Source organism: Pygocentrus nattereri, chromosome 13 (assembly GCF_015220715.1).
Source record: "Pygocentrus nattereri isolate fPygNat1 chromosome 13, fPygNat1.pri, whole genome shotgun sequence".
Taxonomy (NCBI): Eukaryota; Metazoa; Chordata; class Actinopteri; order Characiformes; family Serrasalmidae; genus Pygocentrus; species Pygocentrus nattereri.
The window spans coordinates 39,489,939-39,513,663 of record NC_051223.1 but is presented as its reverse complement, the minus strand read 5'-3'; the positions used below and the strand labels follow the sequence as shown (position 1 = coordinate 39,513,663).

Genomic DNA, 23,725 nt, shown 5'->3' with positions numbered 1-23,725 from the left:
CTACAAGTAATCCGATGTAAAATGCGCATGCATTGAGTAGCGCTTAGTTACCATGGCAGCGAGCATCACGTGAGTCCAGTCAGAGTGAGATGAGCAGCAGTGAGCAGTGATTGTGTTTTTAACTGCTTTAAAATGACGTCAGACTCAGGAAAACGTCCTTCACACGTCCTTATTAAAGAAGGCCGAGAGGAAGACGTCGTGCTCTGAGACACATAAGCTGGACGTCCGTCCCACCGCCGTCTTTTAAAGATCAGAGCATGAACTTCGTCTCCTCTGCAGACCAGTTTCTGCTCCGCCGTGTTGAACGGTATAAACTCTCACTGTGACGCGACGCTCATGCAGAACGGACTGAAACTTTCCGATAGGGAAAGTAATCGGATACAGGCATTCACACGGATATTATTCTTCTACTTAACTGATTATTTAGAGGTTTACTCACCTCGGTCAGTTGGACAGAAACTGTATTCCGAATGGCCTCAATCGGACTAGACTGTTCCGATTGAGCTATTAGTTGGATTACTAATGGATTATTAGGCTGCATGTAATCGTTGTTAGCAGCCCAACACACTCACAACATTTCACACACAGAGACAAGAGTCCTGGTTAATTTGGTGGCAGAATTACAGGAGAAAACATTTCCATTCCTCCTGCAGAATGACCACTAAGGATCCTGCAGAAAGGCTAAAATGCAAAAATGACCAATATTATTTAGGCTGGGAACTCAAGACATTCATGAGTCCTGCAGTGTGAGAAGGTCAGAGATTTACTCAAGTGATTCAGACAGCAAGTCAGAGCTGGAAGAGCGGATAAACAGGCGAAGAGACGTGCATGAACAGTGGAGATGGAGGAGTTGTATGTAAAACACAGGCAGATAAGAGCCGATATCGTGTTTGATGTTTATCGAGTCGTCACGTGAAGTCAAATTTCGTCCTCTGCCTCCTGACAGAGCTCGTATTTGTTCGGGTTCTAGTGTGTTGGCTCAGTGAGCCAGGACTTGAGTGTAGGTCTTTCTTTCTTTCTTGCTTCCTCTAAAAGGTTAAACTGAGCTTTCTGGCGGTCATTAATCTATAGGAAAGAACCCATTGCTGAGCTGTAGGTGAGTTGAGGGCTCGGAAACTCTGAGCGCTATTATGAGTGTGTCTGGTTCAGCCCGGCATTTAAGGACCTTGGAAAAACACTTCCTGCCAATAACCTTTATGGCACACACTTAAAAATGATGGCTCTTCAAGGGTTCTATATAGAACCATGAACACTCAAAGAACCTTTTGCATCATGAAAGGGTTCAGACTGATTTGGAATGTGCTGTAGAGGGTTCTATAGAGCGCCTTTTTAAAGAGAGTTCTATATAGCACCAAAACGGGTTCTTCTGCTGTTCTGATGTCAACTAAAGAACCCTTGTAGAACGATTTTTTAAAAGTCTTTCTTAATTCCATGTCCGTTTCCTCATCTAGATGCAGATAGTGAACCTTCCTGGCCATGAAACTGCAGCAAAGGCAAAAAAATGAGGATGGTTGTCGCCTTGAACTGAGCTTCCGGTTCTACAGCCCTGAATATTTCTTAACCAGGCAGAACCTTGTAATGTTTACACATGACACGCTTCACCCTGACTTGATTAAACAGCCAGGGTTTCATTCAGGAGCAAATCTGCCACTGTAAAAACAATAATTTTATCATTTTAAAAGTGAACTTTTTAAAGTTTGAAGTTAATGTCTTCAGGTGCTCAGAAGTGTTGCTTTTTGTTAACACATTATTTGAAGTGCAATAAAATAAAATTGTTATACAAATTTTTACCCAAAAAAACTGCATGTACTTAATCAGATTGTCTGTCAGTAACTAGTTGAGTTTTTTACGCTCTTGGCTGATCAGATAATGGAGAAACTCCTTTACAACCAGCCAATAAACTCCCAGAGGAAGATGCGATGTAAACGTAGCGTAAAACTCAAACTTCAAGCCACAGCTTTTATTTATTTATTTATTTATTTATTTATTTAAACCAATTGCACCGCTTTACCTGAAAATCCAAACATGCGTCAACTAGAAGATGAAGAACATTTAAATCCTTCATTTCGCTGAAAATGTCTGGTTAAAAGTGTCGCTTCTAAGCTGTTTCGCTGCGTCACGCGGTGATGCTGCTCGTTTATTTCTGGTACAGCAGCCTGTTTTCACACATGCCCAGACTGAGAAATACAAAAGAGTAAGAGTTCACATGAAATCTCATTACTGAGCTAAAGTCCAGACTTTTAATTAAACTTTTAATTTTTACCCAATTTTCTCCCAATTTTAGTTGTTTCCACTTCCACCCACTAGTTAGGGCTCCCCCAATCACACGATACTGCCAACGCTAGGAGGGTGAAGGCAGCACAGGCTTCCTCCGAGACCTGTGAAACCAGCCACTGCTTCTGTTCGAACTGCCGCTCATGCAACGTCACTGGACAGCCGAAAGCGATCAGAGGGTGACCCACCTACAGGTTCACTTTGGAGGTCGAACCACAAAAGTCTGAACCATTTTGAAAAGGCAGTGATGTAATGAAGCTTAATTTGCTGAAATCATGTGACCTGGTCACTTTCACACAGGCCTCAGTGCTGTTTTGAAACAGAGGCAGCTGAGAACTTCATCACCGTCTTGAACCACCATCTCGAGAACCGGTTGACGGCTTAGCTAGCTAGCCTGCTAATATTAACAACTCCTCTGTTTGAGCAACAGTGTCTGCTGGTGTTTGCTCTGCTCTGTCAGCTGCTTTTATCACAAACTATATAAAAATCAGAAGTGCTGACTCGAGTCATAAGACTTGGATTTGAATCAGACTCTAGTCACATCTGATGACTTGCAACAAATGAAAAATGACTTCTGAATTTGACTCGAGCACTAAAACTCTCACTCTGGCTCAAACGTTGATGAATCTGACTTCGACACGAACAATAATGACTCTGCCTCGAACACAAGATCCTGACTTTGACGCCAACACTTCTGACTATAATAACAAACAACTCTGACTCAAACACCAAAGACTCGGATTTTGACTCGAACACCAGTGACTGTAACTTTGGCCCAATCCCATTTCTTATTTTTAGCCCTGCCCCTTGTTTTCGGGTGTAACCCTCCCCCTTGAAACTGAGTCATAAGGGGTAGTGGTTGAATTTTCCCCCTATGAAATGGGACGGCCCTTCAAGAACCGGCTACATCATCAGTTGTCGTCAGTGAATTTTACGTAAACAGACGAGACGAGACGAGGTTCTCCGGCCATTTCCAATACGCTGCCTCCAGCTGTGGTGATCTCACTTGTGTCGCATGACAGGACGGGTGAATCATATTTAAAAATCATCTTCCGTTTGAAGGGCCATGTAGCCCCAACACTTCACCCTACCCCTCCATCTCAACAACAATCGGGACAACCCTACCCCTGGACGTAAGTGCGCAAAACAGAGGGGTAGGGCTAAGTGTTGGGGGCAAAGGGTGAAATGGGATTGGGCCTTTGACTTGAACACCAGTGACTCTGACTGGAAAATTACTGAAGTTCACCCTTTTACAAGTGTGAACTCAGTTTTCCTGGAAAGAAACACGGCGCTCTCTCTATCTGAACAAAATTCCTTTCACTGGAACTAAGGGGCCGAGCCCAACTCCTGAAAAACAGCCCCACACCATGATCCCCCCTCCACCAAACTTTAAACTCGGCACAATGCAGTCAGACAAGTACCGTCTCCTGGCAACCGCCAAACCCAGACTCGTCCATCAGATTTCTAGGCGGAGAAGCGTGATTGGTCACTCCAGAGAACTCGTCTCCACTGCTCTAGTGTCCAGTGGTGGCGCTTTACTCCACTGCATTCCACGCTTTGCATTGCGCTTGGTGATGTAAGGCTTGGATGCAGCTGCTCGGCCATGGAAACCCATTCCATGAAGCTCTCTACGCTGTTCTTGAGCTGATCTGAAGGCCACATGAAGTTTGGAGGTCTGTAGTGATTGACTCTGCAGAAAGTCGGTGACCTCTATGCCCCTCAGCATCCGCTGACCGCTCTGTCATTTTACGTGGCCGACCACTTCGTGGCTGAGTTGCTGTCGTTCCCAATTGCTTCCACTTTGTTATAATCCCACTGACAGTGGACTGTGGAATATTTAGTAGTGAGGAAATTTCACGACTGGACTTGCTGCACAGGTGGCGTCCGATCACGGTACCACGCTGGAATTCACTGAGCTCCTGAGAGCGACCCATTCTTTCACTAATGTCTGTAGAAGCAGTCTGCAGGCCGAGGGGCTCGGCTTTATACACCTGTGGCCACGGAAGTGACTGGAACACCTGAATTCAATGATTTGGATGGGTGAGCGAAAACTTTTGGCAATAGTGTACAACCATACGCAACTAACACGCTGTTATTAACAGGCTATTATCATTTTTTGTGTCCAGTGTTGAAATCTGTTGAATCCAAACTGACCTGTGTGGGACTCGGGACTTGCTGTGTTGGACGAGACTCTAGTTATAAACCAGATGAACGAGCCACCGTGCAGGTTCACTTTAACTCACCCAACATTTTGTAGGCCCGTTTGGGCGTGTACTGCCTCTTCATTTTTAGCGGATGGACGATGCCCTGGTACCTCTCCACGGCAATGCAGGTCATGGTGAGGATTCCCGTCACTATAGCCGTGGTCTGGACAAACGGGACGGTTTTACAGACCAGAACACCTGCAGGAGGGATAGAAGGAAAGTGAGTATGAAGTACAGATATACGAGGAGTTTTCTTTGGTGCTGATGTGAATAGAAATACCAAAATAAAAGTGGAACACAACAAATTCCATCTACTCTACCGACGAGACGTTTTCCATGCACCGCTATTGAGTATGATAGTTGCAATAATTTTGTTTTTTCTTAAGAATTTCTAATCAAAGTTTCAAGCTATGTCCACTTCTTATGCCCCAGAATGAACGCATTTTTGTTACATAATTTAAAAACTTCAGTTACTCTTTAGCCTACAACATGTTGATGAGGAATCCAAAAGAAATGGTTCAGAATTACTTGGAAAAATCTGGTTCCATTAACTTTCATTACAAAGTTCCCATGTTGGAGTTATGAGGTTTTATTCCAACAGCAGCAGCAAGGTGTTGTGTTTTAGATCCCTGTACTGGATGACCAGCATGGAATTCAGCAGGTTGATTAGACTTCAGGGGTTCTTTAGTAAAGGAAATGGCATTATGTAGAACCAATAATAAAGAACTATAGTATACTGTGCATCACGAAAGGGATCTTCAGGTTGAAGGACAACACGTCACAGATATACATAGAACCTTTTGAAAAGGGTTCTATACTGCACCAAAAAGGGTTCTGCTATTATGATGTCAAGCTGGTAACAATAGAACCTTTTCAAAAAGGGTTTTTCTATGTAGAACCATCTAGAACATATACTCCATCAATCTGAAGAATGATGCCTTTCATGATGCACGGAACCGTTTTATCTTGCAAAGGGCTCTTTGAGTATTGGCGGTTCTATATGGCGACCTGTCCAGGGTGTATCCTGCCCTCCGCCCGATGACCGCTGGGATAGGCTCCAGCTTCCCCCCAACGACCCTGACGGAGAAGCAGCTTAGAAAATGGATGGATGCATGGACGGTTCTATATGGAACTGTTCTACACTAAAGAACACTTGAACCACCTTTTGTAAATGTGTAACCAGTCATGTTTTTCTTTTATTTCTTTCTCCTTTTGTTGGTTTTTAGAACAAACATTTTTCTTAAACCTCAAACTGCTGCTTATGTTGAATGCCTGTTAGCCAGCCGGTCCGGCTAACAACCTCCGTTCTAGCTCATCCCAGTGGTGTTGGATGGGGTTGAGGTCAGGGTTCTGAAGGCCACTGGAGTTTCTCCACACCAAACTGGTCACTCCATCTTTATGGAGCTGCTTTGTGCACTGGGGCTCGTCTATGAAGATTTTGTGCTTCATTTTTATCCACCTGCTATCAATGAGTGTGGCCGAAACATCTGAACCTACACCTCCTTTTCGCCATATTGTTTGTTTATGAAAGCATCACAGGACATTTCTACATTTTTAAAAATTTGCTTTTATAGTTGTTTTATTACTAAGATTAGAAACGAGCAGATCAGAGGGACAGTGAAGGTGGAGTAGTTTGGAGATAAAGCCAGAGAGGCCAGGTTGAGATGGTTTGGACATGTGTTGAGGAGGAATAGTGGATATATTGGGCAAAGAATGTTGGAGAAGGAGCTGCCGGGTAGAAGGAGAAGAGGTGGACCTCAGAGAAGGTTTATGGATGTAGTGAAGGTGGACATGGAGATGGTTGGTGTGAAAGTAGAGGAGGCAGATGATCCGCTGTGGTGACCCCTAAAGGGAGCAGCCGAAAGAAGTTGTTGTTTTATTACTAAGGTGTAATTTTCTTAAATACCTTGAATCATGAATTTTTCTCTTCGTTTCTCCGTGGCTTTATCCTAACTGGGCTTCCAACTTTAAAGGGTAATCCAATTATTCTGCGTAGTTCAGTGTGTGAGGTGTAAAGTAATTCAGAGTCAATCAAAAATGATCTTAGTCCATATATCTAATGTTTCCCATTTTGAGATGGTTGTGTACTTATTAGATTATTTGCCTTGTTTCTAGTCATGAATTACTTATTATATCACTATAGTAACAGAATTTAGTTGGTTACATTTCTTAAAACAAGCAAAATTATCTGCCAAAATAGCGAGAATTTTACTTAATAAAATTACTTAAAACAAGTAAAACGTATATAAATAGGGAAAATAATCTTAAATGATCTTAAATCTTAAAATATTACATTCATTGACTATATTTAAGATCATGTTACTTGACGAGACCATTTCTGGCCATGTTAATTCCCTGAATTATTTACAGATTTAAAAAAGTACATTATAGGCCAAAATCTTCTCAAATTCATCATAAAACAGCGTCTGTCATCAGGCAGTGAATTCATGACCATTTACTGTAGGAACTTTCTGTGAGGAGCTTTTAGAGGGGGACGTCTGGTTCCCATCACCACCACTGAACAGTTCTGACTCAGTTTGTCTAGAACAGAGCGATTCACTGACTCTTTTCATCTTCACCACTTATTTGTGTCGAGTTCCCCTTTAAGTGCCTCGAAATGCAGTTGCTTTTATGAAAAGTGCTGTGTAAATAAAGATTTGATTGACTGATTGATATGATTTGGTGGTGCTGGAGGGACATTTATAAAAGCTCCTGTCAATCAAGACTGTCTGAAAGAGCTCTTGGAGAGCAAGATGTAGAAAAGTGCTCCTCCGTTTGCAGCTTTACAGATTTAAAGGATTCGCTGTTTAGCTGAGCTGAAGAGTCCATTCAGAGCCGCTCCTCTGCTGAAAGAGGGAAGCGCTAACGTTATAATAACGTCAAAATGACTCATTCCATTTGATTCAGTTCAGTTCATGAGCAAAAGAATGGATGAACAAAGAGAGACGTAGGTTACAACCTCACATTTATGGCATTGTATTTGAGCAATATTCAGTTATTTGGCACATTTTGTTCTCCTAAAAATTGAAACTGTTTCTTAAAAATGAGCCTAACAGTCAAACGGGAGTCGCCAACTACAACGGTGCTAGTTTTGTTTTAAACGGGTGGTGGTGGTTGTGGTGGTAGTACATAAATGTGAGTCATTTAGGCAGCATTAGCTCTTCACTGATACACTAACAAATGGTTTGTGAATTCACCCCAAACATGACTTGTTTTATTAGAAGTACTTTCTGGATATTTATTTTAATGGAAAGTCATTTTAGATATTCATTTTAAAAATTGTACTAGACTTTAGTTTTAGGTCATTTTTATTAAAAATACAATCTGGATGTTAATGTCATCAGAGCTGCATACTACAAATTAATGTTTTTAGAACTTCATTCTAGATATCAATTTTATTAGAACTTCGTTCAGGATATTTTATTATAACTTGGATATAATAAAGTCCTGGATAGTAATTTTAACAGAACTCCATTATACATTTCAATTTTATCACAACTATATTCTGGATATTCGTTTTATTAGAACTTAATTCTGGATGTTCATTTTATTGGAACGTCGCTCTGGACATTAATTTTTATCGGAACGCCACTCTCGATGTTCATTTTATCGGAACGCTGCTCTGGACATTCATTTTTATCAGCACGCCGCTCTGGATAAAGCACCACCACCACCACCACTGAACTCAGTGGAACTTGGTGATGAATCAGCTTCTCTATCTGGTCTGATGAATCTGGGTTTGGTGGATGCCAGGAGAACATTACCTACCAGAATGCCTAGTGCCAGCAGCAAAGTTAGGTGGAGGAGGGATAATGAGCTGGTTTGGCCCCTCAGTTCCAGTGAAGATTATACAATTTTATGCTTCTTTCTATGCTTTACACTCTTTTGACTGAAAGCTTCACTCTCCAAAATCTTGTAGGAAGCTTCCCAGAAGATTGGAGGCCGTTGGAACTGCAAAGCGAGACCAACTCCATGGTTTTGGAGTGGGACGTCCAACAAGCTCCTATAGGAGTGATGGTCAGGTGTCGACAAACTTTTGACACTTAGTGTATATTAGGTGGGGGAACTGAACTGCAGGGTTTTACAGCTGTTAGTGTGTAGAGCTTTAATCTTCAACAGCTTTCAGATCTATTAACCCTGTATTATGAGAGCAATAAAAAAGAAATGTGAAATTAATTTTTCTTGCCTAAAATGGACCTGATTGTGTTCAGGGGTAAATTTGGGGTATGTTGCCCGGGAAGAAACGATATAGAGCCATGTTCCCTGAGGTAGCGAGACCTGGCTTGTGGCTGGCCAAATCCATTCCACTGTGGCAAAATGTTGCTTCTAGGCAACAAACATATTTCTGCAAATTCAGTAAACAAAAATGACTCTGAATGTTGAACTAGGTTAAAAGTGCCCACTAAGAGAGAGGATGACCAAGTACATGTTTTTTATTGACTTACTCAAACTCTTCCATTTATTGTTGACCCTAAAATTGTCTTTAAATATGTAACGTTACTGTAAAGTGAGGAGAGTGAGCTTGTTGCCCTCAGGTGTTGTTATAATCGACTGTTCGCGTTACAACCGCAGCCATAAACTTGTGGCAATATCAGGTTGAGCTCAGCTTTTTCACTGTTTTCCAGGAGAAACTGAACGTGCTTTAGTTCCAGTCAGTTTCACAGCACATCTTTGCTGAGTTGTTTGTTTTATGTGAACATGTTAGTTTAGGGATGCACAATATCTGTGTATTTCAATAAAACATGCTGACATCCCGTATATAAGCTTCTCGACCAATCAGATCCACCTCGTTTCTCATGTGACTGTGCCGCTTTGAGGTTATAAGGAAGTGGAAGTGTAATTTTACCATTTTTTAACAAAGTAAAAGACAGTAATCTTACTTTAAGTTCGTTTTCTTTTCCATTAAATGACGTTTTGGGACAACGTGCCGTTTGTGGCTGTCGGTACGTGAGATTCTGAGGTTATGGCACAAACAGCAATGCTACAAGTTGCTGTCAGGCGAAAGAGCGTGGCTGCATAAAGACTCTGAACAAGCCCAGAAATCAGGCAGGTAAACATCACGGTTTGGTCTGAACAGACTCGCTTTGACTGGTTTACACTTGGTCTCTTTATAACTGGATTCCCTCGTTAGCAGGTAGCAGAAAGCTAACAGGCGAATCCTACTGGAACACAAGACGGACTGTAAGCTTAAGATTTTGATTGAAGTGTTACTCAAAAACTGAGACTATTAAAGTAAAGAGTGTTGCTTATAAGCCTGTTATGAGCTACAAATGTCAGTTTTCCCACTAGAGCTGAGGTTAAACTCCCAAGTAGTGGTGAGTTAACCCTGCTAGCTTGACTCACTACTATGGTGAATACACGAGGATTTCCACGTTACACATTGCTGTGGGTCAGTTTGCGCCGTGATACTTTTTTTAATCCCACAAACGGGGAAATTCCACCTCCACATTTAACCCATCCGTGAAGTGAACACACACACTCACACACACACACACACACACACACACACACACACACACACACTAGGGGGCAGTGAGCACACTTGCCCGGAGCAGTGGGCAGCCCAGGGAGCAGTTGGGGGTTAGGTGTCTTGCTCAAGGACACCTCAGTCATGGACTGTCGGCACTGGGGATTGAACCAGCGACCTTCCGGTCATGGGGCCAGATCCCTAACCTCCAGCCCACGACTGCCCCCCTAAAGTCCAGAACTGGCTGAATGCATTTGCTTTGTGAAGATGAGGTAGAGCCAGCGTGGTTTAATATCTCGTACGCTTCACTGATACTGTCTGTGGCTGGATATGGGTGTGGTGTGTGTATATAACCATAATATCCCCAGTGATTTTGCAGGGATTCTGACTGTGTTTGTGTGGTGTTGTCAAAGCAATAAACATTCATTTACAAAACACACACCCTAAAATAAACAAAACAGCCCTCACTCTAAACCCCGTACGCAAAGTTACACTGAGATGAGACGTGCAATCAACAAACGATAAAACAGCCGAAAGCTGCCCCACTCGGTGTAAATGCTTGTAGCTGAAAACAAACGTCTGCCAACAACATAAACACCTATATTCAAATAACAAAACAGCCGAAACGCCATCTCTGCCCTGAGCCTCTGCTCCGTAGGGATGAAATGTTTTGTAGTGGGATGAACAAAAACAAACAAAACAGACGAAAAAGCAATTCATGTTTTACAGCACATGAAAGCTTTTGTTTGTTTGCTTGTTAGCAAACAAACATTGTCTCTGTGCTTTGTGTCTCTGCTCTGTTGGGTAGAAAACATACAAAATAAAAACACTAAACCCTAAAGAACAAACAATCCAAACAAACATCAAAACAGCCAAACGTTGCTCCAGTTTTGCGGTCAAATAGACAAACAAATGAAAACAAGACCAAACGAATACTTACAAACAACAAACAGAACCTGCGCAAATGACGAGTCAAAAAATTCTGCTCTGCTTCATCGAGATGAAATGTTTTGTAGATGAAAGGCACAAAAACAAAACAGACAAACAAAACAAACAGCCCAAAAGCCTCCGTTGCCCTCTACCTCCGCTGCCCTCTACCTCCGCTGCCCTCTACCTCCGCTCCACTGTGGAGAGTTCTGCAGTAAGATGGGAAGCTCTCTCTAAGCCCTGGACCTCCACTCCACCGAGACGAGATGTTTTACAGCATATTAAGGAAGCAAACAAACCAACAAACAGATTCTGTCTGTGCTTTGTGTCTCTGCTCTACTGGATGGACATGTTTTGCAGCCAAAAACAGACAAATTAAAACAAAACGCAACTAAAACACCCCAAACAAATAAATAACAAACAAAACAGCCAAAAGCTCTCTCTATGCCCTGGACCTCCACTCCACCGAGACGAGATGTTCTGCAGCATGTTGGGGATGCAAACAAACAAACATTCCCTCTGTGCTTTGTATCCATGCAGGCAAAAACAGACAAATTGAAACAAAACAGAAGCACCCTCTAAAAATACACCACCACAGCTAAACGGCCGACCCCGTCCCGTACCTCTGCTCCATGGGTTGAAGTGTTTTGTAGCGGCATGAATGGCACAAACAAAAATACATCAAACAAACAACAAAAACGCCCTCTGTGTTTCCCGTAACTCGACTCCATGGAGAGGAGATGTTTGGCAGCAGATTAAGGATGCAAGCAAACAAACAACCAAACGAAACACTCTCTCTGAGCTCTGTATCTCTGCTGTGTCAAATGGTCCCCTAAAAATACAACAAAACAGACCAGAACTCGTGTGTGTCCTGCACCTCTGCTCTCTCGGGCGACGCGGTTAAATGGCACAAACAAAAACGACACACAATCAAACACCAAAGCCAAGACGGCCTCTCTGTCCCCCGAACCTCAACTTGGATGACATTTTTGGCAGCAGATTAAGGATGCAAACAAACAAAACAAACAAACAAACAAACAAGGAAACAACCAACTGACCAACCAACCAAACAAACAAACAACCATCCAACCAAACAAGCAAACAACCAACCAAGCAAACAAGCAAACAACCAACCGACCAAACAACCAACCAAACAACCAACTGACCAACCAACCAAACAAACAAACAACCATCCAACCAAACAAGCAAACAACCAACCAAGCAAACAAGCAAACAACCAACCGACCAAACAACCAACCAAACAACCAACTGACCAACCAACCAAGCAAACAAACAACCAACCAGCCAAGTCAACATTCTCTTTGCGCTTTGTATCGCTGGTCTATTGGGTGGAATCTGTTGCAGAATTGAAACAAAACACAACTAAAACACTCCAACAAACAAACAAACAAACAAACAAACAAACAAACAAACACGCCAGCCCCTGGAAGCCGCGGTACCTCCGCTCCACTGTGAGGAGATGTTCTGCAGTAAGGTGAACGGCACGCAGAAGAAGGTGATGAGCAGGTCGCTGAGCGCGAGCGAGCACATGAAGAGGCTGGATGCGCGCCGCGCGGCTCCCTCGCGCGCCAGCACGCACAGCACCACGCCGTTCCCCAGCAGCGCGAGCGCGAAGATCGCGGCGTACGTGAGCACGAAGGCGATGCGCGCGCGCGCGGGCAGCTCAGGCGTGTACACGAGCGGCGGCACGCCGTACGCGCGGATGAACTCGTGGCGCGAGAGGTTGTAGCGGCGCAGCAGGTCGCGCAGAAGCTCCGGGGTGATGCGACCGGCGCTCGCGACCGTGGACGTGGCGGCCGTCATGCTGCCTGCGCAAAGCACCGGACCTGATGGAGAACAGGAGGGCAGGAAGCAGGAGGGAGTCTTTCTTTAGCCCTCTTACGGGGTTAGTGGCGCGCGGACACGGAGTGACTCCAGCACGAGCGGAGCCGCAGATCTCACTCGCTCTCCAACCCCACCCCCCACCCCCCTCTGTCTGTCCCCCCCCCCCCCCCCCCCCCCCCCCCTCTGTCTCTCACTCTCTCCCCCCCTCTGTCTCTCTCTCTCTGTCTCTCTCTCTCTCTCTCCCCCCCTCTGTCTCTCTCTCTCTCTCTCCCCCCCTCTGTCTCTCTCCCCCCCCCCTCTCCCCCCCCCTCTCTGTCTCTCTCTCTCTCTCTCCCCCCCTCTGTGTCTCTCTCTCTCTCCCCCCCTCTGTCTCTCTCTCTCTCCCTCTCCCCCCCCCCCCTCTGTCTCTCTCTCTCTCCCCCCTCTCTCTCTCTCTCTCTCTCTCTCTCTCTCTGTCTCCCCCCCCTCTCTCTGTCTCTCTCCCTCTCTCTCCCTCTCTCTGTCTATATCTCTCTCTCTTTCTCTCTCTCTATTTCTCTCTGTCTCTCTCTGTCTCTCTCTCTCTCTCTCTCTCTCTCTCTCTCTCTCTGTCTCCCCCCCCTCTCTCTGTCTCTCTCCCTCTCTCTCCCTCTCTCTGTCTATATCTCTCTCTCTTTCTCTCTCTCTATTTCTCTCTGTCTCTCTCTCTCTCTCTCTCTCTCTCTCCCCCTTACTCTCACACATTCACTCATATGTAGAAGTGCATGCACATACAGCTCTGTGCAAAAGTCAGAGACCATTTATTTATTTTTGAAAAGTCATTCATATGTTCAGGAAATATTTCTGATTGGATTAAACAGAAGATAACCCACTCATAATGAAGGAGAAAGTCAAAGGAAAATAAGAGAAAAAACAGGAGTTTCCAAAACTGATTAAAAGCTACAGAGAAAATGTGTCTCCTAACAACCACCTGGAAGACCTGGTAGACACTAAAGCTGCCCCCATCAGATAAACAGCACTTAGAGCTCCTGACGTGTCGTTACTGAGTGAGGAGAATATAAACAGACTAAATTACGGTGAGTGAGCTGCTGCCAGTCGCCCTGTAAAGCCTGAAATGACCATTTAAAGACACGCACTGACTCAAAAAGAAGATGATGAGAGGAGAACTTCAAGCTGCTTCAGATCTGAAAACATCCACAGGTGTTTCTGTCCATCCTTCCACTGTGAGAAGACCACTCAGCGCTGTGGGTCTGAAAGGATGTGCAGCTGATCAAGAACAACCTCACTGAGAAAAGGAGACGGACACATCAAAGAAGCTGGACGATGGACTGACCAACCCAGAGTCCAGACCTCAACACCACTGAATGGGTTTGATCATCTACCAGCTTCTCAGACTGAGCTTTGGAGGCATGTCTGCAGGTTCTTTGAGGAGCTGAAAGTGAGGCTCCTGAAAAGAGTGGAAGCTGGAATGAAGATGAAGAGCTCACCATCATCACCACCATCCATAAAAGTGTGTCAGTGTCAGAAACCACATAATCAAGTCAGCTGTTGTGAGTTTTGATTTTGAAACTTAAGTAATTAAGTGACCCTTATTAGTCCCACAGTGGGCATTTAACCCATCTGTGCAGTGAAACACCACATACACACTAGTGAGCACACTTACCCGGAGCGGTGGGCAGCCCTATCCAGAGCACCTGGGGAGCAGTTGGGGGTTAGTTGTTTTGCTCAGGGGCACATCAGCTCAGGGGCACATCACCTCAGGGGATTGGAAAGGCGACCTTCCGGACACGGGCCTGGTTCCCTAACCTCCAGCCCATGACTGCCCCCACTTGTTCTTAATGGCGCAGCACTTCAGAGGCTCCCTTCAGAGTGGACGATCAGGACCAACCAAAGTGACCTTTACCTTCCATGCAGGTCAGTAAGCTGGGACCTGATGACCTTACTTGCCTTTTTTTTTCTAGCCTACTTTAGGCTACAAACCTGACGAACTACACTGTTAAAAAGATGTTTCTACAAGGGTTCTTATGTTGGGACCATGGTTCTACATGCATTCAAAGAACCTTTTGCAAGCATGGTGAAATGCTTCTGCAGATTGACGAAGAATGTGTTATGTTTTTATACAGAACCTTTTAGAACCTTTCATATTCCCAGGCCAGCATTCCTTGGCCACACCACCATTCCCCCGTTTCCAGGGGACATATAATAATAATAATAATAATAATAATAATAATAATAAATGTGTGTGTATATATGTATGTGTGTGTGTAATATATATATATACACTGCTCAAAAAATAAAGGGAACACTGTAATAACTCATCCTAGATCTGAATGAATGAAATATTCTCATTGAAGACTTTGTTCTGTACAAAGTTGAATGTGCTGACAACAAAATCACACAAAAATCAATGGAAATCAAATGTATTAACCAGTGGAGGCCTGGATTTGGAGTCTCACACACACAATTAAAGTGGAAAAACACACGACAGGCTGATCCAACTTTGATGTGATGTCCTTAAAACAAGTCAAAATGAGGCTCAGTGTTGTGTGTGTGGCCTCCACGAGCCTGTATGAGCTCCCTACAACGCCTGGGCAGCTCCTGATGAGGTGGCGGATGGTCTGTGGTGCAACGTGGCGTTGGTGGATGGAGTGAGACATGATGTCCCAGATGTGCTCAATCGGATTCAGGTCTGGGGAACGGGCGGGCCGGTCCATAGCTTCAATGCCTTCATCTTGCAGGAACTGCTGACACACTCCAGCCACATGAGGTCCAGCATTGTCCTGCATTAGGAGGAACCCAGGGCCAACCGCACCAGCATATGGTCTCACAAGGGGTCTGAGGATCTCATCTCGGTACCTAATGGCAGTCAGGCTACCTCTGGCGAGCACATGGAGGGCTGAGCGGCCCTCCAAAGAAATGCCACCCCACACCATTACTGACCCACTGCCAAACCGGTCATGCTGAAGGATGTTGCAGGCAGCAGATCGCTCTCCACGGCGTCTCCAGACTCTGTCACGTCTGTCACATGTGCTCAGTGTGAACCTGCTTTCATCTGTGAAGATCACAGGGTGCCAGTGGTGAATTTGCCAATCCTGGTGTTCTCTGGCAAATGCCAAGCGTCCTGCACGGTGTTGGGCTGTGAGCACAACCCCCATCTGTGGACGTCGGGCCCTCATACCATCCTCATGGAGTCGGTTTCTAACCGTTTGTGCAGACACATGCACATCTGTGGCCTGCTGGAGGTCATTCTGCAGGGCTCTGGCAGCTCCTCCTGTTCCTCCTTGCACAAAGGCGGAGGTAGCGGTCCTGCTGCTGGGTTGTTGCCTCCTACGGCCTCCTCCACGTCTCCTGGTGTACTGGCCTGTCTCCTGGTAGCGCCTCCAGCCTCTGGACACTACGCTGACAGACACAGCAAACCTTCTTGCCACAGCTTGCATTGATGTGCCATCCTGGATGAGCTGCACTACCTGAGCCACTTGTGTGGGTTGTAGAGTCCGTCTCCTGCTACCACGAGTGTGAAAGACGACCAACATTCAGAAGTGACCAAAACATCAGCCAGAAAGCAGAAAGGTACTGAGAAGTGGTCTGTGGTCCCCACCTGCAGGACCTCTCCTTTATTGAGTGTGTCTTGCTAATCGCCAATAATCTCCACCTGTTGTCTGTTCCATCTGCACAACAGCTGTGAAACTGATTGTCAGTGTTGCTTCCTAAGTGGACAGTTTGATTTCACAGAAGTTTGATTTACTTGGAGTTTTATTGTGTTGTTTGTGTTCCCTTTATTTTTTGAGCAGTGTGTGTATATATATATTAATATATATATATGTATTAATGATCATACAGATATAAGGTGATGTGGCACCACAACCACCCAACACCCCTCTAAACACCAACCCCTCACCCACCCCCTGTCTTGAGTAAAACAAAAAGCAAAAATAACAGACAAATCAGAAGAAGTAAAGAGAAAGGATGAAATAACAATAATGGTAATAATAATAATAATAATAATATGAATGATAAGAAGAGAATGCTTCTAAATTGCATTAAAACGTTCTTCAAATGTCCATTTCAAGCTTGTAACAATACAAGAACCCTTTTTAGTGCTATATACAACACATTGGCCATCAGTCTGTAGAACCAATTTACCATGCAAAACCATGAAATAGTTCTCTACACTATTAAAACGGATGGTTCTTCAAGGGCTCTTTGGTGAAGAGTATCATTCTATGTAGAACCACGAACACTCAGAGAACCCTTTACATGACTACAGCATGTGTTGTATATGGTTCTATATAGAACCCTTTTGAAAAGGGTTCATTATACCACCAAAAGGGGTTCTGCTATTGTTAAGATCTGAGCTTCTAACAATAAAAGAACCTTTTTTGGTGCTCTATAGAACCATGTTCTTTACTAAACATCCACCTAACATCAGTCACTCCAACACGGTTCACTCCAACACTGTTCACTCCAACATACTTAACATCAGTCACTCCAGCACTGTTCACTCCAACATACTTAACATCAGTCACTCCAACACTGTTCACTCCAACATACTTAACATCAGTCACTCCAACACTGTTCACTCATTGGTCACTCCAACACTGTTCACTCCAACATACTTAACATCAGTCACTCCAGCACTGTTCACTCCAACATACTTAACATCAGTCACTCCAACACTGTTCACTCATTGGTCACTCCAACACTGTTCACTCCAACATACTTAACATCAGTCACTCCAACACTGTTCACTCATTGGTCACTCCAACACTGTTCACTCCAACATACTTAACATCAGTCACTCCAACACTGTTCACTCATTGGTCACTCCAACACTGTTCACTCCAACATACTTAACATCAATCACTCCAGCACTGTTCACTCCAACATACTTCACTTAACATCAGTCACTCCAACATTAGTTGTTTAATCAATCCAACATCTATTACTTAAGTAACGGTCACTCCAGTGTCAGTCACTACATCATTTACTCTGACACTGTTCACTCCAACATCAGTTCCTCCAAAGTCAGTCCATACAAGATCATTTACTCTAACTTGGTTCACTGAACGCTGAAAGGGCCAAAGTGTGCAGCCAGAAGAACCTCTACAGTGATGAGCAGAGCAGTATGTGACTAAATGACTGAGAAAGCTGTATAACAGTATTACGTTATAATTAATATCAGAATGACTCACATTTAATCAACTCTGAATCAACTCTGGCTACTTTAATGAGAAATTCCTATAAATACTCCAACATCAGTCATTCTAGTATCGTTCACACAGAATGTTAGTCACTCCATCATCAATCACTGTGCCGTCAGATCACTTTAACGCTGTTCACTCCAGTGATGCAGGTGTGGGAGTGTCAGGGAGAAATACTCACTCCTGAAAACGTGTGGGTTCTGTTCAGGTACATTTTTGCTTCATCAAGGTACAAACAGTGTAGATGTTCCCTCAGAGGTTCTACAGTGGGTTTAAGGTCTGATTGTGGAGCTTAAATCAGTTCCTCCAGGTGAAAAGTTGGTATTTGTTCCTTTTCATAACCAAATGTTTTAAAGCAGAGCAGTAGAGTAAAAGCCTGGAGGCGAGGCGGGGTGTGTGGAGTCAGTACAGCTTAGAACAGATCATTTCAGTGGATTATGGTTCAGTTATGTTCCCTGACTGAAGGGACTGAGATGGAGCCTTGAGGGTTTCCTCAACCACCCAACCACTGTCACTGGGGTTTTCCCCCAGTTAACATTCACTACCCTTATTTCTGACAGTGTATTACAGGTCCAGCTGTCTTTCACATAGGTGGGAACTAGAAACATAAGTTTGAATTCTTTTTTTTTTTGGTTTGTTTTGAATGTGTGCCCTTGGAATTAATATTTTCAATAATATAATTGTGTATGAATGTGTAATATAAATGTATATGTATGTATATTTCATATTATTCCATGCAAGCTGAAGCGTTCTAACTGTACTGTTATTTCATCATAACATCACGTTGGTTTCACAAACACTGTATCACTCCACTGAGACGCCGTTGCTAAGCAACCACTCTGACAGCTGTAGGAGACGCTCAGGCCATTCCAACGTTTTTACTTCTGACTTCGCCAACAAACAGAAAACGGACGCTGTTAAGACCACATCTGACCGACAGCCGATTTAGTCCGACTCTGAAGACGAGACGACGCTAAATTCCCAAACTGTCGTCACCACTGAGCAGCTTTTCAGTCGGCAGCTGTGACAGAAGAACAGCTGAACAACCTGGAATCAGCCAGAAATGAACCCAACACCATTCGCCAAACTAAACGGGCTGTAAGAAGCTTTACAGACCGGCTGGAACAAAACAACATTAATACTGATCTGGAGAAACTGACCAAACTGAGCTGAACCTGATATTGGGTCAGTTTTACGGCTCAGTCTGATTTGGTCCGACTCTGAAGATCAGACACATCTGGCCTGTCGTAGCAAGGTCGTCTCTCGTTCGGCGTCGTTTTGTGTTGTGCCTCCTGGTCCTCCCTCCGTTTGTCGTCCTCGTTTTGTTTCGTCTGTTCCTGTGTCTGGTGGTGTGTCTCTGTGCCCGTTTCTGCCTCTGTTTCTGTGCCTGTGGTTCCTGCTCCGGCTTCTGTTTCTGTGTCTGTGCCTGGCTCTGTCTAGTTTGGTTCTGTCCTTGTTTTTGGTGTCTTGTCTGTTTGTTTGGTTTTGTTTTTGTTTGGTGCTCTTCAGACCTGCACCTAGGTGGGGGGATCTGTCACGGTTGGCTCCTCCCACTACTCCATGTGCATTTGTTTTGTTTTAAGTCCTGCCCTTCGTTTTGTAACTCCGCCCCTGATTGTTTGCACCTGTCCCTCGTTTTCCCTGTGTCCTTAAGCCCTGTGTTTGCCGGTCTTTGTTTGACTCTCTTTGTTTGATGTCTCGGTCTCTGTTTGTTGTTGTTGTTGTTGTTTGTTGATTCTCTGTCTGCTGTGTTTATTCTGGTTTATGTCATGTCTGCCCCCCAATCTGTCCGTGTTGGCTCTATGACCCTAGACTGTCTGGACCATGACCCTGGATTCGCCCCTAATAAATCTCGCTTATCTCAGCGTATGCGTCCGCCTCCTCGCGCCGCGTTACACAGATATTGTAGATATTAATAGTAGCAGATTATATTTTTATGTTAAAATTGAACAAAATGGCAAAAACAAAAACTGTAAAGACAATTGGTTCTGAACGTATGAGTGGTGTATCTATTCATAGTAGCAGATTAAAGCCTATGGTTAAATTTCCACTGACCTACAGCGGTCAGCTTTGGCCCTGGACTGTTTTTTTCCTCTGGACTGCTCCCCCGCTGCCCGCTTTTTTTCCTTCAGCCCTCGTTTTCTCTCGCCCCTTAGACAGCCATTTGTTTTGAAGCTGCTGCTGGTGCTGCCTTCACAAGCCGAGGCTGAAAGTCTCATGTGTGGTCTTCCCACGCTCCCCATGGACGCTAGGACTCGCGTCGCTTCAGGCCAGGCTGAACTGCGCACTAAATTTCATGCAATTACATGTTGTTTCATCTCAGTTACCAGCTGGATGTATACAGTCCAGTGGTCAGAGACCACCCTTTATTTGTTTAATTTACAGGGAAAAAGGCCATTGAGTGCAAAATAATGTTGTGTCCTGAAAAAAGCAGAAAACACAATCTCCGCTGTTTAGTGTCATTATTACAGAGTCCACTGTTTTCAGGAGACTCACTTTATTCTTCAGGGGTTCTTTAGTAAAGGGAATATCCCTGCTTAGAACTTTGAGTTCTATGTAGAACCTTTTGCATACTTCCTGATGAAATGTCTTTGAGATTGGAGATTATGTTGAGGTTCTATATAGCACCAGAAAGAATCATTCTTCAAGCGTTCTTTAGTAAAGGGAATGGCTCTGCTTAGTGGTTCTATATAGCACCAAAAAGGGTTCTCCTATTGTGACAAGCTTGACATCGTAACAATAGCAGAACCCTTTTTACTGCTGTACAGAACTATTTTCAAAAAGGTTCTTTATAGACACACGTAACGAATTCTCCATCAGTCTAAAGAACAATTTCACCACGCAAAGAACCAGTTAAGCATGCAAAGGGTTCTTTGAGTGTTCAGGATTCTGTATAGAGCCAATGTCTTTAAAAGGTGGTTCTTTAGTAAAGAGATGAATCGGCCTCACTCCGCCTCTCAGAAGGCTACTTTTGGACTTGTTCTAGTACAAACGTTCTTCTTTATTAATTTTCAGAAACACTTGTGGACTTTTTCTTTGATCTGATGTAAGAGTGGAGCTTAATTTCCTTCTATGGAAAACGGAATTTTCCTGCTTTTTTAGTAAGAGTGTAACATGGTGTGTGTATCGCTGTTGTCGGAAGAAACCTCATATCTCCAATTCCCAAACTGTCGTCACCACTGAGCAGCTTTTCAGTCGGCAGCTGTGACAGAAGAACAGCTGAACAACCTGGAATCAGCCAGAAATGAACCCAACACCATTCGCCAAACTAAACGGGCTGTAAGAAGCTTTACAGACCGGCTGGAACAAAACAACATTAATACTGATCTGGACAAACTGACCAAACTGAGCTGAACCTGATATTGGCTCAGTTTTACGGCTCAGTCTGTACTTTTAAAGGCAGAGGCTTACAGCAGACTGTGCTGCAAGTGGGCGGGGCTTATTACTCTGAGCTTAATTTCCTTCTATGGAAAGCAGAATTTTCCTGCTTTTTTTTGATACTAGTGTAACAAAGCATGTATATCGCTGTTGTCAGAAGAAAACCTTATATCTCCAATTTTTGTCGTTTTTGACATTTGAAAAACCTGTTCTTTACATTGTGTGTAAACTTTGTGATGAATGGACTAAAAAAAAAAAACCCAGCCCAGAATGACTTGGAAAAACGTCTGGTTCCACTGACTTACATTAAGAGTAAAGTAGGTACGGTCTACCAGGTCTCACACAGTCCCAAACTCCGGTTTCTTCACGGTAAGGTTCTCTTTCCTCATGCAGATTATCACTAATCTCCCTAGGAACGCCTGCTGAGGAATCATTAGCCTGAACTTAATGGCTGGAAATGAACTAAATGACCTCCCACTCGAACCCTTCATTTCTCCCTGGTTACTGATCTGGTTCCAGGTATTGATATTGTCTTTGCACGTCTGCTGTGGAAACTGAACTGCTGCTCTGGCTGCGATTGATCCCTCCTCAGATAATCCGTCGTGATTTGTTTGTGTGGGCCACTGTGTGCCAGGAGCCTTTTGAACATGTTCTTTCTTGTGTTAAGGCTGGGTTTCCTAGTAACGCAGCAAACACACAGCAGCAGGAGGATTAGTGAGGCTTCTTGAAGAAAACAGACAGAAAGAGGGAGAAAAAAGAGGAGGTGAGCTTTATATTAACATATTTCCATATTTGCTCCAGGCTGATGGTACAAATTAGTGAAGGCAATAATTGAGGGTTTAGCTGCAGCTTGTTGAGGAACCCGGTTCTCCTTTTAAAGAGATTACATTCAACACAATGGAGTGACTGTGTTGCAGTCAGGAAACTGGAACACCAGCGTTTACGATCTGTAATGTTTTATACTCTCTACATTGTTTCACTTGGCGACAAACTCTGTTTTTCACTTTATTAAGTGGCACAATTAGGTGTGGCATATGTGTAATAATTGAGCTGTTAGGTTGGATTATTGTAAAGATTTTTCAAAGTGTTTGTATTAAAAGGCTCTCAATAGTTGTGACTCTAATCTAAGGGGAGAAACGGGACTGGAGTTTGTGTGACTTTTACCATTAGAGGTCTTTTTACAATCATTTTTATACTATTAAATAATAATAACAAGTTCAGAAGTACTTAATTACATACTGAATTTGAATACTTTTCAATTCAATTTACATTATGCATGGACAGATTGACATTTCACTTGTTTCAACACCAAAAACTGACAAAAATACAGCCAAAATTCAATGCATCTTCTTTTTTTTTCCCCCAATTACTTTTCATCAAAAAAATGTTTCCCTAATAAAACATCTACTCTATTCACAAACACGAATGAAAGCTTAGAATCGGCACTTTTCACACAATGTCTCCACTCGTTTCATTGAACTAAGTCATGAATAATAATAAATGTGTAGCACGCTTTTTCCCCAAATGTGCGATTTCTAAATATGAAAACCAGTCAATGTCTAACAAAACCTAATTTTATAAATTAAAATGTGTGATTCTCATATTTCACATCTTCCCTGGGTGTTTTTGTAGATCATGGAGTCGTGTGAGGAGGCGCGAGAGCTCCAGTCCTGCAGCCACAGCAACCCGGAGAAAACACCATTCGAGAATCCGGCTCAGCTCATCTCTGATCTTGCCAGAGTGACCACCAGGGGCAGCGCTCGCTTTGGCACGCTCAGCCACCACTCCTTCTTCTCCAGACACAACCCCCACCCCCACAGGGTCACGCACATATCAGGTGAGCAGCTCCAGAAACCGGATACACTGTTGTTCAGAAGATGGAAGTCAGTGTGAGTCCAGTATGTGCTCTTCAAGCTCGTAGACTAGTGGTTGGACTAGAGTAGCGAGTAACACTTCCGACCTCCACAACACTTTATGTCCATTTTACCGTCTTTGCTGTGAATATGAGAATCTCAGTCTGGGCTGAAGTACTAGTATACACTAAAATATCAGATAAACGAAAACTCAGACTTACTTTCCTCTGCTTTCATCTTCAGCTCAGCGGTAGCAGCTTTTCTCGCATCTCCAGCAGGAAACTTTTCCTCAAAACTACACCAGCTTCCTGTAAAATGTCTCAACGTTTGATTTTTTGCAAGGCTGAAGTCGCTTCTCATTCGCCAGATTCTTGTTCTGATTTTCCCGTGCCACCTTAAATGGTGCCCGAGACGCCAGAAGCTGGCGAATGAGAAGCGACTTCAGCTTCATGAGTTTTTAGTGTTCGACGGTTTCTCATCGCAGATTAAAACCAGCTGGAGTGACAAACACTAATCAGTCCATTCGTCTCCAAATGATCGATGTCTGTCTTAAATCTCTCTCTTTGCCGTTTCGTAGCTACTAGCTGGGCGAGACTG

General features: G+C 43.8%; 2 protein-coding genes across 4 annotated transcripts in view; one reads left to right on the top strand and one right to left on the bottom strand.

The window, feature by feature from the left end:
* LOC108441018 (pyroglutamylated RF-amide peptide receptor) overlaps positions 1-12,817 on the bottom strand; it is a 30,302-nt gene extending 17,485 nt beyond the window's left edge. Inside the window, exons 1-2 of the mRNA XM_017720274.2 lie at positions 12,333-12,817; positions 4,518-4,676 (exon numbers count right to left, since the gene is read on the bottom strand). Coding sequence (XP_017575763.1) covers positions 4,518-4,676; positions 12,333-12,696 — 523 coding nt within the window. The 5' untranslated portion in view covers positions 12,697-12,817. The remainder of the gene's footprint in view (positions 1-4,517; positions 4,677-12,332) is intronic.
* Positions 12,818-14,152: 1,335 nt separating this feature from the next.
* tbata (thymus, brain and testes associated) overlaps positions 14,153-23,725 on the top strand; it is a 37,296-nt gene continuing 27,723 nt past the window's right edge. Inside the window, exons 1-3 of one of the 3 annotated variants that reach the window (XM_037544059.1) lie at positions 14,154-14,610; positions 21,943-22,038; positions 22,908-23,112. In XM_037544059.1, coding sequence (XP_037399956.1) covers positions 22,911-23,112 — 202 coding nt within the window. In that variant the 5' untranslated portion in view covers positions 14,154-14,610; positions 21,943-22,038; positions 22,908-22,910. Of the gene's footprint in view, positions 14,611-21,776; positions 21,795-21,942; positions 22,039-22,907; positions 23,113-23,725 lie in introns of those variants that run through there. The other 2 variants (XM_037544060.1, XM_017720275.2) reach the window with 2 other exon arrangements.